At 38.6% G+C, this 14,278-nt stretch overlaps 2 protein-coding genes across 2 annotated transcripts in view; one reads left to right on the forward strand and one right to left on the reverse strand.

The window, feature by feature from the left end:
• Nucleotides 1-2,484, forward strand: part of CDC37L1 (cell division cycle 37 like 1) — a gene marked incomplete at its 5' end in the record, with an annotated part of 7,753 nt that extends 5,269 nt beyond the window's left edge. The window contains 2 exons of the mRNA XM_031060776.1: nucleotides 752-907; nucleotides 1,869-2,484. Coding sequence (XP_030916636.1) covers nucleotides 752-907; nucleotides 1,869-1,970 — 258 coding nt within the window. The remainder of the gene's footprint in view (nucleotides 1-751; nucleotides 908-1,868) is intronic.
• A 3,216-nt stretch (nucleotides 2,485-5,700) lies between these two features.
• Nucleotides 5,701-11,838, reverse strand: AK3 (adenylate kinase 3). Its single transcript, XM_031060769.1, has 4 exons — nucleotides 11,698-11,838; nucleotides 8,643-8,815; nucleotides 6,993-7,111; nucleotides 5,701-6,059 (listed from the first exon to the last, which is right to left on the reverse strand). Exons 1-4 carry the CDS (start codon nucleotides 11,756-11,758, stop codon nucleotides 5,936-5,938), a joined length of 477 nt encoding a protein of 158 aa, XP_030916629.1. The 5' UTR covers nucleotides 11,759-11,838; the 3' UTR covers nucleotides 5,701-5,935.
• Between the last annotated feature and the right edge of the window lie 2,440 nt (nucleotides 11,839-14,278).

Here is a 14,278-nt window from a genome sequence, read left to right on the forward strand (position 1 = left end):
GAAAGAGTTTTGATAGCAATTATTTTCTAGATAGAACACTTTGTTATAATTCTGGTTCTGCAGATGAAAGCTTAGTGGATTTTGCTTGTTGTAGGTGGAAGGCAAGATGCAGCTGGGGGACAGCAGGTGCGTCACAGACAAGTAATAATTAAGTAACAACAGCAAATACCCACTGATCCTAAACTGGTCTGACTATTGACTAATTACACGTGTTTTCAAAGTCTCCCCCTTACTGTGAGGCAGCTATATAAAGTGTCCCTTTCTCATGACTGAAATAGGGCAATCCAGAGCTTCATGGGAAAAAGGTGGGAAAACTGAAACTGTGATTTGCTATAGACTTTGTTCAGTCGTTCACGACTCTAATGGATCTTAATATTGCCTAAATGAGTATAGTTAAAATGTGAATTAGTTTGTGCTTTACTTTTGATCAAAGGGCTTCAACAAGCATCTGTTGTAAGGATACCTTCTGAGTTGGAATAAATTACAGGCTAAAATTAGGTTTGGTTTTACATGTTCTCAGATAAATCAGCTACTTTACTTCTGCATATAAATGCTACAGATTGTCCTAAAAAGAAATCTACATGAAACATAACTTTAAATTGACTAACTTTATCCCTAAGTTGTTCACAGTTGTTATTCCCCAAAAGGTATAACATGTCATTACTGCCTGGATTTTTTTCAGCACTGTGTAAGCTTACAATTCAAAAGAACAAATGGCTAAAGAACAAATACTTCATTTTTTTCTTTGCAGACAGGAGAAGGCTACTTTGAGGCCTTTAAAAGCGAACTTGAGGCATTCAAGGCAAGAGTGAGAATCTGGTCACAATCACATGGCTTTCAAACCATGTTACTACATGATCTCAATGTCAGTCCTGGCTGTGTGGGGGAATGGACATCTTTTTTACAGGTAGGTTTATTATTTCCAAAATTTAATTTAACTAAAGCAGGATTAGGTCCTGCCTAGAGAAGCTGTACCTTTCTGAGATATAAAGAGGATTCTTTCTTGAATTGCTAGTGCTTAGGATATATCATGCAGTGTTATTAATACACTTTTTTGTATTAAAAAATTTGTGGCCTTTCTTTTTACTTGCTGGAATTCACAGCATCAGCAAAAGGTCAAAAGTATATGTTTGTTAATTGCCTTTACATTTTCATGCCTAAAATAAACACCGCATGATAAATCTGATCAGATCTTAGAACTGTATTCCCAGTCATCACCAAAGCAGTGTAAAATCATGGGATCAGTCAAGTAAGTTACAGAATCATAGAATGGTTTGAGTTGGAGCGGACCCTGAAGATCATCTAGTTCCAAACTCCCTGCCATGGCAGGGGCACCTTTCATAGGCCAGACAACCCCATTCAGCCCGGCCTTGAACACTGCCAGGGACCTCATAACTTCTCTGGGCAAGAGAAGTCAAGTCTAAGGAAAGTCTTCCTTTGTGATAAAAGGGTATACTTAGGTGTTTTTTGCAGTTCCAGTTATGGCCACATTCTGTAATGAAGAAACAACTTAAAAGATTGTCAAAAATTATGTATTAGGAAAGGAGTCATAATTTAATGTACTTGTTTGAAATAATATGATTAAAGTACCTCTCAGAGGTAGATCAAATAGCTGAATTTTATATAAATATGCAGTTAGGTGCTAGAAGTATTAAGACCAAATATAAGCTATGCTAGCAAATTTTAAAAAATCTTGACACAGTGAAAAAATACTGGTGGAGGATGTTTTCAGATCTTACTTCCTTTCTATTGTAAATTTGTCTCATCATAAGATGGACAATGGAAACAGTCTTTGTTTCTCTCTCTCTGTTTCTCCCTCCATCTATACAATCATGAAGCACTAAGCTGTCAGGTTTTATCTGTTGCAGAACACAGGAGATCTGCAAGGTTCCATAAACACAGATGTCTGCAGTTTCAACTCGGTGATACAAAGAGATGAAGAAGAATCCAAAATGATGGACACATTATAGTACTTTTAAGACTGAGGCCAAGTACTCTTTTAATTTCCTTTTTTTTTTTTTTTTCCCAAAGAAACAAACATGGCTATTTTCTTGACACTTATTTTTCTGGGTACTGCACTTTATTTTTCGTGTCAGATTTTTGTTGTTTTTATTTGATTTGGGGGGGAGGGACTTTGAAGGGTGGGTAATTAAGAAAAAACTTGTAATATTGTTTGAAATGTGCTGCTAGGTTTTTAGTTGTCCTTGAAGAGCAGGGTTCTTATATTGCCGAATGTGAAACTGGATGTGTTTTCTGCTACTAACCTTGCCTTTCATGATTTTAGAAATTAAACATCTGCACAAATACAATGTTTACAAGAAGCAGCAGATTCTTGGTAGAATCTGCTATTGTCTTACTACAGGTGTGGATATGTTTTACTCTGAATATTGGAGATTGCAACTGTATTCATGCTACCTTGCTGACAGTATAAGCTCTCAAATTTGGTTATCACTAATAGCAATAAATCAGTATCTGGTATCAGTATTTCTGATCTGAATGGATTAGATTAAAACACTGGCTTTCTACCTCTACTAAGGGGATATAAATGTTGTATTGTACTTTCATTAAACGTAACTTGGTTTAATCCTAAAACATAATAACACTTGTCTACAAATGAGTGGTGGGTTGTATGATTTCTTGGAGTCTGATTCTCTTCTTATTCATTAGGCTAACTTCAGATTATTTTTTAAACCCAAGTCTTGTTATTGTTGAAGTAATTGATGAAGGGAACTTGTACAAGGGTTAGGCTAAGACCTCAGTTTAAACAAAAAGCTTTGTTACAAGTCACATAGGGTGAGGTGTCATGCACTGTTTGAAAGTTCATATGCCATTCAACCAAAGTTGAAAGTTCATATGCTATTCATATGCTATTCAACCAAAGTGGGTTTCTGACATTGTCAACTCAACCATTAAGTGGAAAAGCATTAAAAGCTTCTTGTTTAAGAAGCTGGAAATCCAAATACATTTTCTAGACAACAGAACCTTGCACTCCAGAATTCTGCTGTGCTTTTCTAACTTGCTGTTATTACAGCAGGTTTGTCTATAAAAACGTATACCTTAATTGGAAGACTAGCAAAGACAGCTTATGCCTCAGATAATGGTATCCATACATATTCTTCATCCATTACTGAATTGTCCTGATTTTATGTAGGTTTGGAAGGCATATTGTTTTCAAAAGTTCAGTGGTCAGCCTACCTCCAGTTTTTAGTTCATGCAGAATAACCCCAGGCAGTGCCACAAGCTGATACAGAGTGTCTGGAAAGTTGCCCACAGAAAAAGGACCTGGGGCTGCTGGGGCCAGTGACTGAACGTCAGCCCAGGTGGCCAAGAAGGCCAATGGCATCCTGGCCTGTACCAATAGTGTGGCCAGCAGGAGCAGGGCAGGGATTGTCCCAGTGTACTCAGCACTGGTGAAGCTGTACTTCAAATCCTGTGCTCAGTTTTGGGCCCTTTACTCCAGGAAGGACATGGAGCTGCTGGAGCATGTCTGAAGAGGGGCAGTGGAGCTGGGGAAGGGTCTGGAGCACAAGTCCTGTGAGTAGCAGCTGATTGAGTTGGGGTTGTTCAGGCTGGAGAAAAGGAGGCTCGGGCACATTATCACACTCTACAACTGCCTGGAAGGAGGGTATAGCTGGGTGGGGTTTGGCCTCTTCTCCCAGCTAAGAAGTAACAGGACAAGAGGAAATGGCCTCAAGCTGTGCCCAGGGCAGTTCAGGTTGGACATGAGGAGGATTTCATTCACTGAAAGGATTGCCAAGCACTGGAACGGGCTGCCCATGGAAGCGTTGGAGTCGCCATCCCTGGGAGTGTTTAAGAAATAACTGGACATGGCACCTAGTGCTGTGAGTTATTTGGCAGGGTGGTGATGGTAAAAGGTTAAAGTCAATGATTTTGGAAGTTTTTTCCGACCTTAATTATTATGTGATTCTGCAAAATAGATTCCAGTAATTTTCAGTTTGCCTACAGCCAAGTCTGCAGAATATACCAGAGTATTAGTACCAATGCAATAGCAAATACACTCAAAAAAGTAGCTTTCCATATGACTTCTGCTCTTTAGCCTTCTTTTGCAAACAGGCTGAAGACTAAAGAGCAAGGAGCAGTTCTGTCCCACATGCAAATTTGAGATAAAAAATAAAAATTTCTACTGCATCTGGTTAAACTTGACAAATACTGCAGGAAAGGGTAAGTAAACACTGCCTTCTCCTTAATGATTAGTTAAATATTAAGGGAAACTTAAAGGAAAACAAGTAACTTCAGGCTGTTTTTTAACTGTCGTATGCAAGGGTAGTAAGGGCAATGTAGAACAGGGACTTGCTACCCTTAGCAGTGGAGCCATTGATCCAACTTCTGCTATTACACAGTAGAAGTTATTTCTTAAGTTTCTAAGGGGGTAAAACTGGGTGCAGAAATAAATGTCAAATAATGAGATTTCCTCCCCCCTCCTCTTTCTGGTTCACTGAAATTTATGTATGCTGGTGAAAAAAAAATTGACTTTTTTATTGAAATCAAAATGTAAGAATACTAGCAGCTAATCAGGGTTTCTTACTGTAGTATGTAGGCATTTCCTCAAGAGGACAGTACAAGTGGTCAACCTTCTTGGCAAGCTTTCTTTACATGAAAGGAAAACTGATTGTACTGGAAGCTGCTGTTTATATTGTTCATTTATAGTAGGGGGAAAACTTCACAAATTCTACAATGGCTATCTCTTTTTAGACTGAAATATGTCTCAATATTCATAATTCTAAAACTGGATGTGCAGATGCAGTCCAAGGTATGTCAACAACCCAGCTCTGTAGCTGTTTACAGTCACTGCTGAAGGAGATTGGAACCTGCATTACTAGGACACAGCTACTTCAGACATTACCTAGACAGAGTTGTTTGTTCCTCAGATTTTGCTGACTCCTGAAACTTCTACTCTGATGAGCATTCAAAAAGGGCTGGGAGGATTCACTGAAAAATAGCAGTGTCTGCAGTCCCTGGACTGTTAAGAACTGTGGACTGTGGAAGTTTGTATTTCCAGTTATGTAGTGAATTAACACAAGAGCTGGTCAGAGACAAGAACCTCATGAAAACCAGTCCAGTTGCAACAATAAAAATTGCTACAGTTATATGCCAAAGTTAGTATTTTGACCACTGGAAATCATGTCACTGGCATCAGTGAGCACTTGTTTTCCAAGATAGTAGAAAAGACATTCACTGGTCAAGATCATCTAGCTATCTAGCTACAGGTTTACCAGATTACACAATCTGTTCAATATCTTTTTACTGATAGTCTTGCAGGGTCACACAAAAACAGAGGTTTTACCAAATGTATTACACATCATTGAAACTCCATTTCCCATGCCTGCAAAATAGTTGCTTTGAGGGCAGAAATAGAAACATAATACTTGCTTAGATAATTTGTACAAGTATAATTTATGGTGAGCAAAATCAAGTCACATCTGTGTAAGCAAACAAGAAGCTAACCTTTTTATAAGATCAGTTTCCATACACAAAAGCTCTGGTCTGAAATGACTCTTTGCAGCCCAGTGGTCATTGTTCTTAACAATTTCTGGCTAGCTCCAGCTAGGCACATGTTCAAGGAATGTGCCTGCATGTTCTTGTCATTGCTTCATTTACTGATTGAGTAAATCAGCCAATGTGTTTTCTAATTAAACTGTATTCTGAAATGTGTTTTCCAAATAAGAGACACAAGAGTACTGGCTTTTGTTAAAGACAGTTACTGTATTTTTGAAATTAGGTATATTTAATATAAAAAAATACAGCATTGAAGTGGTAACCTCAGGCAACAAAATTTTACCATAGTGTAAGTTAAGGACAGCATTGGACTTAAATTATTGATGAGTCTGGTAGACTACTTGGACAAATCCTTGATTGCAGAATCTCAGGTAATTGGGAGTGAGCTATGGCAGGTGAGCAGAAGTTTGACCCATTTTCACCTGGGGTTGGCAGCATCTTTCTGGCTTACATCTGGCAACTTGGTTTGAAGGAAAGCATAGATATGTGGCCAGATCTTATTGGTTTCTGTTCCAGAAAAGGATTTCAATAACCCTTTTTTCCTAAGGAAGAAAAAGAAGAAAGCATTACAGATGTCAAATTGTTTAATTGTTCCAAAATCTCCACCTCACTTGAAGATTACCCTGGCAGGAGTGTGAAAATATACGTGTGACACCAAGAAAGCTGTAGCATTGGAAATGCAGGCTGGACATTGATTTCTGCTCAACAGTCCTGGAAGAATACAACAAAGTGTGGTGAATATGGAAATACAGAAAGTACAACCATTGATGTTGTCAGAGTCTGATTGCTTTGTCTAGGCAAGGTAAGACTAGAGCTCTACATGGTGACCGACTATATGTCTGTATATCAGCAGTATGATGCTTGCAGCTTTACATTAAGAGAAAGATTGTATATAATTTTAACTCTTAAACTAGTAATTTATTTCCACTCCACAATGCAAATGACAATTCTGAATTAGCTACTTCTTCCTAAAGAGTCTTGCTAGCTGGGTCCAGTCACAGTCCTGTTCTTAGAACAGCCACATTTAAATCCTCATTAACAGTTTCTCTATTTGTGTATGGCTTCTTGACTCCTTGCACTTATTAGCAGAGTTTTTACTTATACATCCAGAAAACAAAATATTGTAAATTCTTGCAAAAAAAGGAACCGTGTGTTACTTCACCCACCAGAGCTGTTGTTGCTCATAGCACTACTGCAATGTATTGAGTAATGCATAGCATTCTTTAGAAAGCTAAATGTGGCTGGCTGCAGTGACAGGTTATTTTACCAGACAGGTTCCAGAAGGTCTCATGCAACCCTGGAAAATCATACTCATTCAACTGTTGACTTCTGACTGAGTTCATGAAAGCTACACAGCTACTCAAACCACACTCACTGTTGTGGTATAATATATTCTGTAGCAGAGAGATCTGTTCCTCGCTATGCTGATGCACAGTAAGATTTTGGAATGTGGAAAAACAGATTTTACTACTCACCGATAATATTCTAGGACGGGTTTTGTTTGCGCATCATAAGCCTGGAGCCTCTTGCTGACAGTCTCTGGCTTGTCATCATCACGCTGAACAAGGGGCTCACCAGTAATGTCATCAATGCCCTAATCATGGTTAAAAGCAAATAGCAGAGTATACTTTTTACTTCTCTTAAAGCATGCTTTATGTAATTTTCTATTTTAATTATGATCAATTTCCACTTAATCAGGGCGTAGATTTCTGCTTATAGTGGCTGCTGCCTGTGTTCTTGTCTGGAATGTTAAGTTGTTGACTTTCCAGTTAAACAGTCTGTCAGTTAAAAATGTTTTCTCAGTATTGCCAATGAATATTAGATCATAGTAACTTGACTAATTTGTCCTCTGGAACATTCATAGAATATGGGGAATATGAAGACAAAACCTTCACGTGCAAGAGAAAACAATACTGTTTGTAATCCTGTACAACAGGAAATAAGAGACCAATTGGACCTTCACTTGACAATACTAAAACGGGCAAAGGAGTTAATGGCCCTTTGATTTTAAGTTGCAAAATGGAAGAGTTATCAGTTAACAACAGTTTTAAAAAAAATGTTCCTACTAAGTAAGCAAGCATTTTGCAGGTCTATTAAGATAATAGAGACAACCATATTTCACCTGTTTAGCTCTATTCCATGTTTTCAATTTAAGTATTGCAGTCCACTGTGTTGTGTTAAGTCTGCTAATTAGTGAAAGGTAAGACAGATCCTAAATAGCAAAGCTCTGGCAGCTGAAGCCTACTCTGGTAAGTCTGAGAATTCTCTGTTCCATCTTGCCTGTGCTCTTCTGCAATTGAAAATAACCATGATTTGAAACACCTTGTTTTAAACAAAACAAAGGCAATATTTTCAGTTGCTCACTTCCCGTGCTTACCTGGTATTTCAAGCTGGCCTCTTTTCCTGCAACACTGAAATTCAAAAACTACAGGGCCTGCTGTATATCCGATGTAAATTAATAGAGCTTCCAAGTGAAATGTGGTGCCACAACAGCTAAGTTATTTAGTTTTAGCTGAGTTGCACTAAAAAATTTAAGGTAACAATGTACAGTCTTTATCTTCAATCTCCTCTTTAGAATATCTCAAGTCATAAAATTCTGTTAAAAATTAATCTGTTGAAAAGCTTCCCTGACTTGCAGTTTTGCAGTACAGCAGCTCTTCCCATGAAAATACCCATCCTGGTTAAATATAAACACAGGGATAGCATTAAGTGGATTCCTCTGACTGGTGGTTTGGTGTTTCCTATATATAAAGCATTACTCCTCTAGAGGAAGGAAAAGAAATCTACATTTTGGACTGTACAGGCTACAAACAGGCTAAAGCCATGCCCAGATCCTGTTCCAGTGCACAAGGCAGACAGTATTCCAGATCAGTGAACAGCTTTAACAAGTGCTTACAAAACATCATGGTGTTCTGCTCTGCAGGGGACAAATACATTGTCCAACACCTTGAGGTTCTGCCAGGTCACTAATATACCCTCATACCAGCATATGGTGTTACCGGAAAGATTCTGTACTCCCAATAAATGAGATGAGCCTTTTTGTTCTGAGCTGCTGTGTTTTGAAACACATTATGCAAACACAATGCGGTACTTATTTAGTGCCGGCACCAATGCATATTGCTTACCTGCACTTTGGGAGGACTGAATTCAAGATTGTAGACTCTGCCACTGGCAGGGTGGATCCAGCGTGCTGTAAGCCGACACTTTATGGTCTCAAATGGCACATCTAGGTCAATCACAGTGTCTATGTGACATTCTTTATCGAGCGCTTCTGCCTGAGCAACTGTTCTGGGGAAACCTTTTTAAAGGAAACAACTTCATAAAATTCTGAAAGCAGAGTTATAGCAAAAATTACCTGGATTGAGTCATTAAAGAAAATAATTGTTACACAGCAAAAAAAAAAACCAAAAAGCATTGTCATGTTCTATAAAGATGGAAGAGACACCAGAGTTTCCAATATCTTTCAGTGTGTCGTGGCATTTTAACTTTTTAAATGCCTCCCAGCTTTTATTTCTTCATTTCAGCTAATAATCTTCCCAAAAGTGCAAAAAATAAGTGCAAAAAGACCCCATATTTATATATACACCATATACCACTACACTGAATAAAAGCACTGTATACACATTTGGAATAATAAAAGCTCCAGTGAAGAGTTTCCCTCAGAACTACCTAGAAACATTTGTGATATATCTTACTTTCAGAGCTGTGTAAGTCTGGCTTAAGGTGGTGGCCATTACAAACCTGTTTTATTCAGTTGCAGTAAGCCAAATCTATTTACCAGAGGCAGTACAGGATTTAGAAGGTTTCTGAATGTTTTAGTGTATCAAACTCCCCTCAGATATGATGACTGTGAGAACACTCAGGCTGATTAGGAACCTGTCTCTTCACTTCAAAGATGCTGCATTTTTCCCCATGAACTCTGTGGCTCCCTATTATATGCCTTAAACTATTAGATAATCTAGTGGAACTTAAGAGGGGTGCAGTGGGAACAAAGACCAAGAAAGCCAACATCTCCACAAAGAATTTGAAATGAAATATTGAGCAAAGATCTTCAGTGGTCAAAGCTACTGCAGAATGTGTTATTGCATCCTATACTCACTGGAACAGTTCCTCTCCTCAAAAAACTCTAGAATAGTCTCATTTTCTTCAGTAGCTTCTCATTTGCATCATACTGTACAAGTAAACTTCTTCATAAAGGCAAGTACCGATAGGCACAAACTTAAGAAACTCTTGCATAATGTTGATCTGTCCATTGCATGAGTAAGGAAAAACATTACAAAAAGACAGAGTTTATTAACTCAGACCAAGTCCTTGCTTGTGCATTAAGTCTTTTGCACCTGGCTTGCATCACAGTCATGAGCTGCCCTCATCCTATTTCTCACAAATTCACATTATTGCATGAAAGTGCTTCTAAATGGTAAGAGCAGAGGAAGAGCCAGGTCTTCAACACTGATGTTGAACACTGTTCAAGAACTGCTGTTATTTATTCTATTAGCAGCCACCATGTTTCTAAGCTATGCAGCTGGAAATTGAGTTTGCTTTGGACTGAGTAATGAGGAAATTCCTCAACAAATTGAAGTGCCTTTAGGAAAGCATTTCATTGAAATTGAACTGACATTTTCTACATAGTGTTCTCTCTATACAGAAAAAGATCTGCAAGAGGTGATGAATTACAAAGATTCCAGGAACACAGAGAAAAGTGCTCTAGATTATACAGCATGTAAATCTAAATGGATTATACCCACAGATACATATGACTCAGACTGCTACATCTGCTATGACTCCAGAAGCCACCAAGGTATTGTAAGGTGGTAAATGGGTGTTTGGCCAAGTGAACACGCAAGCGGTTCTGCAACTCTGGTTTGAGCTAACTGACCCCATCTGTTTGTTCTGCATTGCAGTTACCACACTTAAGATTATGGGTTAACATATTTCAACAGAACAATGTTGTTCCTGTGAAGCCCATTATGCCAGGGCTATCCCTAGAGTAATTCACTGGATCTCATTACAAATGCTGATGCAGACAAAATTTCTGCTGCATAAGTTTAAAGGCAGGAGCACATTAACAAGCAGCAGAAATTGATTTATTCTCTTATGGTCTTGACACAGTCCTCCTGCTGAGAGCTGCCAGTGGGCACAGCTACTACTACTATACTGCTATACTACTATACTGCTACACATCCAGATCCACAAGACTGGAACTATGTGTACACGGGACCTGAAACTAAAGGAAAAAAACCCCGATATCTACCATTCTTTGCTTTATGGTGTAGGTTTCATTGTACTGTTCATTGTGGGAATAAAGTCTTTCTCTCAGGAAGGAGCCCAGCTGTGACTAAAGCCACCAGAACATACCACTGTATGTAGGAGCAACTATATAAATATAACTACAATAAAGCACTCAGGGACAGAAGCCATTGTGGATTTTTCACTCCTTCTAAATAGAAAGCCACACCATTAATTTTTTTATCTACTGAGACAGGTTGTGACTAGAGCCTGGAAAAACATGTATCCAGCCTAGACACTATTTTTGTGCTGGGCATCCAACTGTATTCCCAGGGGCTGGAATAACAAGAGCCATCCAGTTCATGAAGACAGCAGCAAATGCATTTTCTCTCTAGCAAGAATGCTGAAGCAATGAGCTTACACTGCAGAACTGCAAAACAGTTCACTCTGGAGAACAGAACCAAACAGCAAATGAAGGAGACCTCTTAGGGCAATTGAGCAATAGTTTTGATTACACTCCACACTGCTGCAGTACTTTTCCATACTTATTTGTTACTGCATCACATTCCTACCTTGCTATTTAGATAATTTCAAAGCCTCATCCTTCAAAAGTTTTCCATTCCCAAGGACTTTAATATGAAAATACTTTAAAAAATAAACTTCTCAATGCCTATTTTAACGGGGAAATACCATATAAATTATCATAAAAAATACCAGAATTGCCAGTTTTGAAATTTTTCTGGAGTGTTGAACTACCTTTTTCAACATGAGTTAAATATCCCTGTAATGTTCTGAGGGCAGGGTATATCCAAAGCATTTGTCAGCCAAAGAAACTGGGGCAGACTATCCGCTGTAAGTTTCACAACAAGCTGGCTACCAGCAACCAAAGCAGTCCTAAGTTTTCCAGAGCAGATTTTCTCTCCATATATAGTGATATCCAACATGATAACTTACCATCCAATAGCCAGTTGTACTGGTCTAGACCTTTTATCTCATTCAGCATTAGTTGTGTCATGATGTGATCTGGAATAAGCTGCCCTTGGTCAATGTAGGACTTGGCAAGGATTCCCACTTCTGCAAAAGTAAAAGTTGCATTACACTATCTCTGACCTCCAGCAAGTGAGAAAAAGTCACAAGACTGCAAAAAAATTGTTTTGATCAGGTGACAGAGAAAAGTTGTAAACAAGACAGACAGCATGCTTACCAAAATTAAAAAATATCCAGATGATCACCCAGGATCTGACCACACAAATACATATCAGATTAATTAGATCCACCTGTAGGGCAAAACACACTTCTATCCTCACACCCTATGAATAAATTTACTAGCATGTATTTGAAATATGAAGTTCCAAAAACTAAAATGAGGAGAGGCCATTAGCCAAGAGTCTTCAAAATAAAAACCTGAAAGGATACAAGTTTATTAAGATATCAGCGCTCAGACTTCCTGAAAAGAAAGTTTATTTTCTTAGCTTAGTGGCTAGTTATTAACCTACACTTAGGCTTCATTACAAGCATAAATGCCTTTGGCAGTATGCAGTGGGACATGGTTGCCAGATATGTATTTTTATAATTACTAGAGTGGCAAGAGGGTGTTTATAGATAGTGTACACTATTTATGGAAGTACACAGACACTAGTATTTTCCCATGGAACTAACATTTAGTACCAGTCATTTATCCCACTGGCTCACTAAAATTCCATCCACGCATTGTCATTCCAGCTATCACACTATGCTCCTACATGGCAGGCAGTAGCATGCTGTAGTTCACCCAAATCATGCATATAGCCAGGAAGAAATTCAGTTGCCTGGGTTGTGTTCTAGGCACAAAGTTTCCATATCTTTCATTTATAAAACAATTACCCAATTATGTTACGTAACCCAGAATTGCAGCTAGACTGGTTTTATTGTGGGTCTGCAGAAGCCTTTACTTGCAACCAGTTAAGATCTAGTTACAGAAAACTATACAGAAAATGGGATGGACTGACATACCCACACAGATATGACCACTTTCAGCAGAAAGCAATGACAAATGCCAGTCCCACTCAGTGAATGAAATGTGCAACAGGACAGAGGCCCTTCTTCAGATGAGGCAGCTGAAAAGCAGTATATGCAAATAGTACATAATGCAAATAGTAGCTTTGGTGGTGAGAAAAAAAAAATAAAGGAACAATTTTCCCTTACTTCCTGTTCACATCTGTAGTCAGGCTTTGAAAAGTACAAAACCATTTAGAAATAGGCACTGTGCACCTTGACCAGACTTCAAAACATGCTCACTACATGGAAAAGAGTCAGACTGTGGTGCCTGAGTCCTCCAACACATCACAAACTGAAAAGAAGGTGACTCTTTGTCTGTGTACAAAGTATCTCTTCTTTTCTCTACCTCCCTTCTTCATACCTTTTTTTATTATTCTAGTGTGCTTTGAACCATGTACCCTGAAACAGTGGACTGGGAGAAGGAATAAATCATGTCTAGATAGTTTAATGTGTGCTTGATGCTTGGCTCTGCTACTGATTTATGTTGCAGCATTGCTGTAGCCACAATGACCTAAAAATATTTGCAAGACAAGGTTCACAGGGAACAATTCTAACTTACTTTGGAAAGATTCATGAGTTTTTGGGCCCAGAAAGGTTTAGAATATGGCCAGCTATTATTAGACCAATAGAGCTTGAAAAACGCTGCATTTTGCCCCCTTCAGAGAACTCAGGTAATTTAGAAAGTCGCTATTACAGAGGGGAAAAAATAAGCAGAAACATACCCAAATAGTCATATATTAGGACAAAAAGTTGATACACTAGCTCAGAGCTTTCCCCCCCACCCCCCAAACCTGCTATTGGGATTGGGATTTCATGGGGTTTTGTAGGTTTTATTTAGTTCTGGGTTTTTTCAGGTTGGGTCTGAAACCACTGAAGGCATGGCAATCTTCAGAATTACAGGTAACACAGGTCTCTTTCCTTTGTAGGTGATGACAGGTATCCATGTTCCATGGCTTTACAAATGATCAGCAGGTTCTAACCACATTACAACAATCAAGCTCTAGCCATAACCAGACAATAATTACCTTAGCACTAGAGAAGTGGTCACAGACTCTCCACTGTCCAAAAGAACATGATAATAGCTGCAGAATGATAAGGACACTCATCCTCAACAGGACTTTTCAACAATGTCCATTTTCACAGGACAGCAAATAGAAAATTTGCACCATGTAACTACTGTTAGCTGTATCTACTTTTCCAAGGGCTTTAACTGCCCATCTTAGTGTAACTCATTTCCCAAATAATTGGAAATTGCAGGACTCTTCTGTTGTCGTCAAAACTCATGGATCTTTGCCTTGACTGAATTTGTCTAGGCTGTCTGAGTTGCCTCTCAGTTGTTCTCCTATTTTCAGTGTACTACCTAGTCCTCCTACCTTATACTTCATCTCAGCCCTCTGGGAACCATTTCTGAAACTAGTGACTGACTTTCAATGAAATTGCAGTAGAGTTTCATCTGGGGTTACTAGTGAATGAGAAGCTCTGTAGCAGATTCTGGTAA

Source organism: Geospiza fortis, unplaced genomic scaffold (assembly GCF_000277835.1).
Source record: "Geospiza fortis unplaced genomic scaffold, GeoFor_1.0 scaffold491, whole genome shotgun sequence".
Taxonomy (NCBI): Eukaryota; Metazoa; Chordata; class Aves; order Passeriformes; family Thraupidae; genus Geospiza; species Geospiza fortis.

Coding starts and splice junctions, on each gene's coding strand:
- AK3 (XM_031060769.1), bottom strand. CDS start 11,758: ATGACACAACTAATGCTGAATGAGATAAAAGGTCTAGACCAGTACAAC. Junction 8,816..11,697: donor GTACAACTGGCTATTGGATG/GTAAGTTATCAT, acceptor TCCTTTAAAAAG/GTTTCCCCAGAACAGTTGCT. Junction 7,112..8,642: donor TCAGTCCTCCCAAAGTGCAG/GTAAGCAATATG, acceptor AACCATGATTAG/GGCATTGATGACATTACTGG.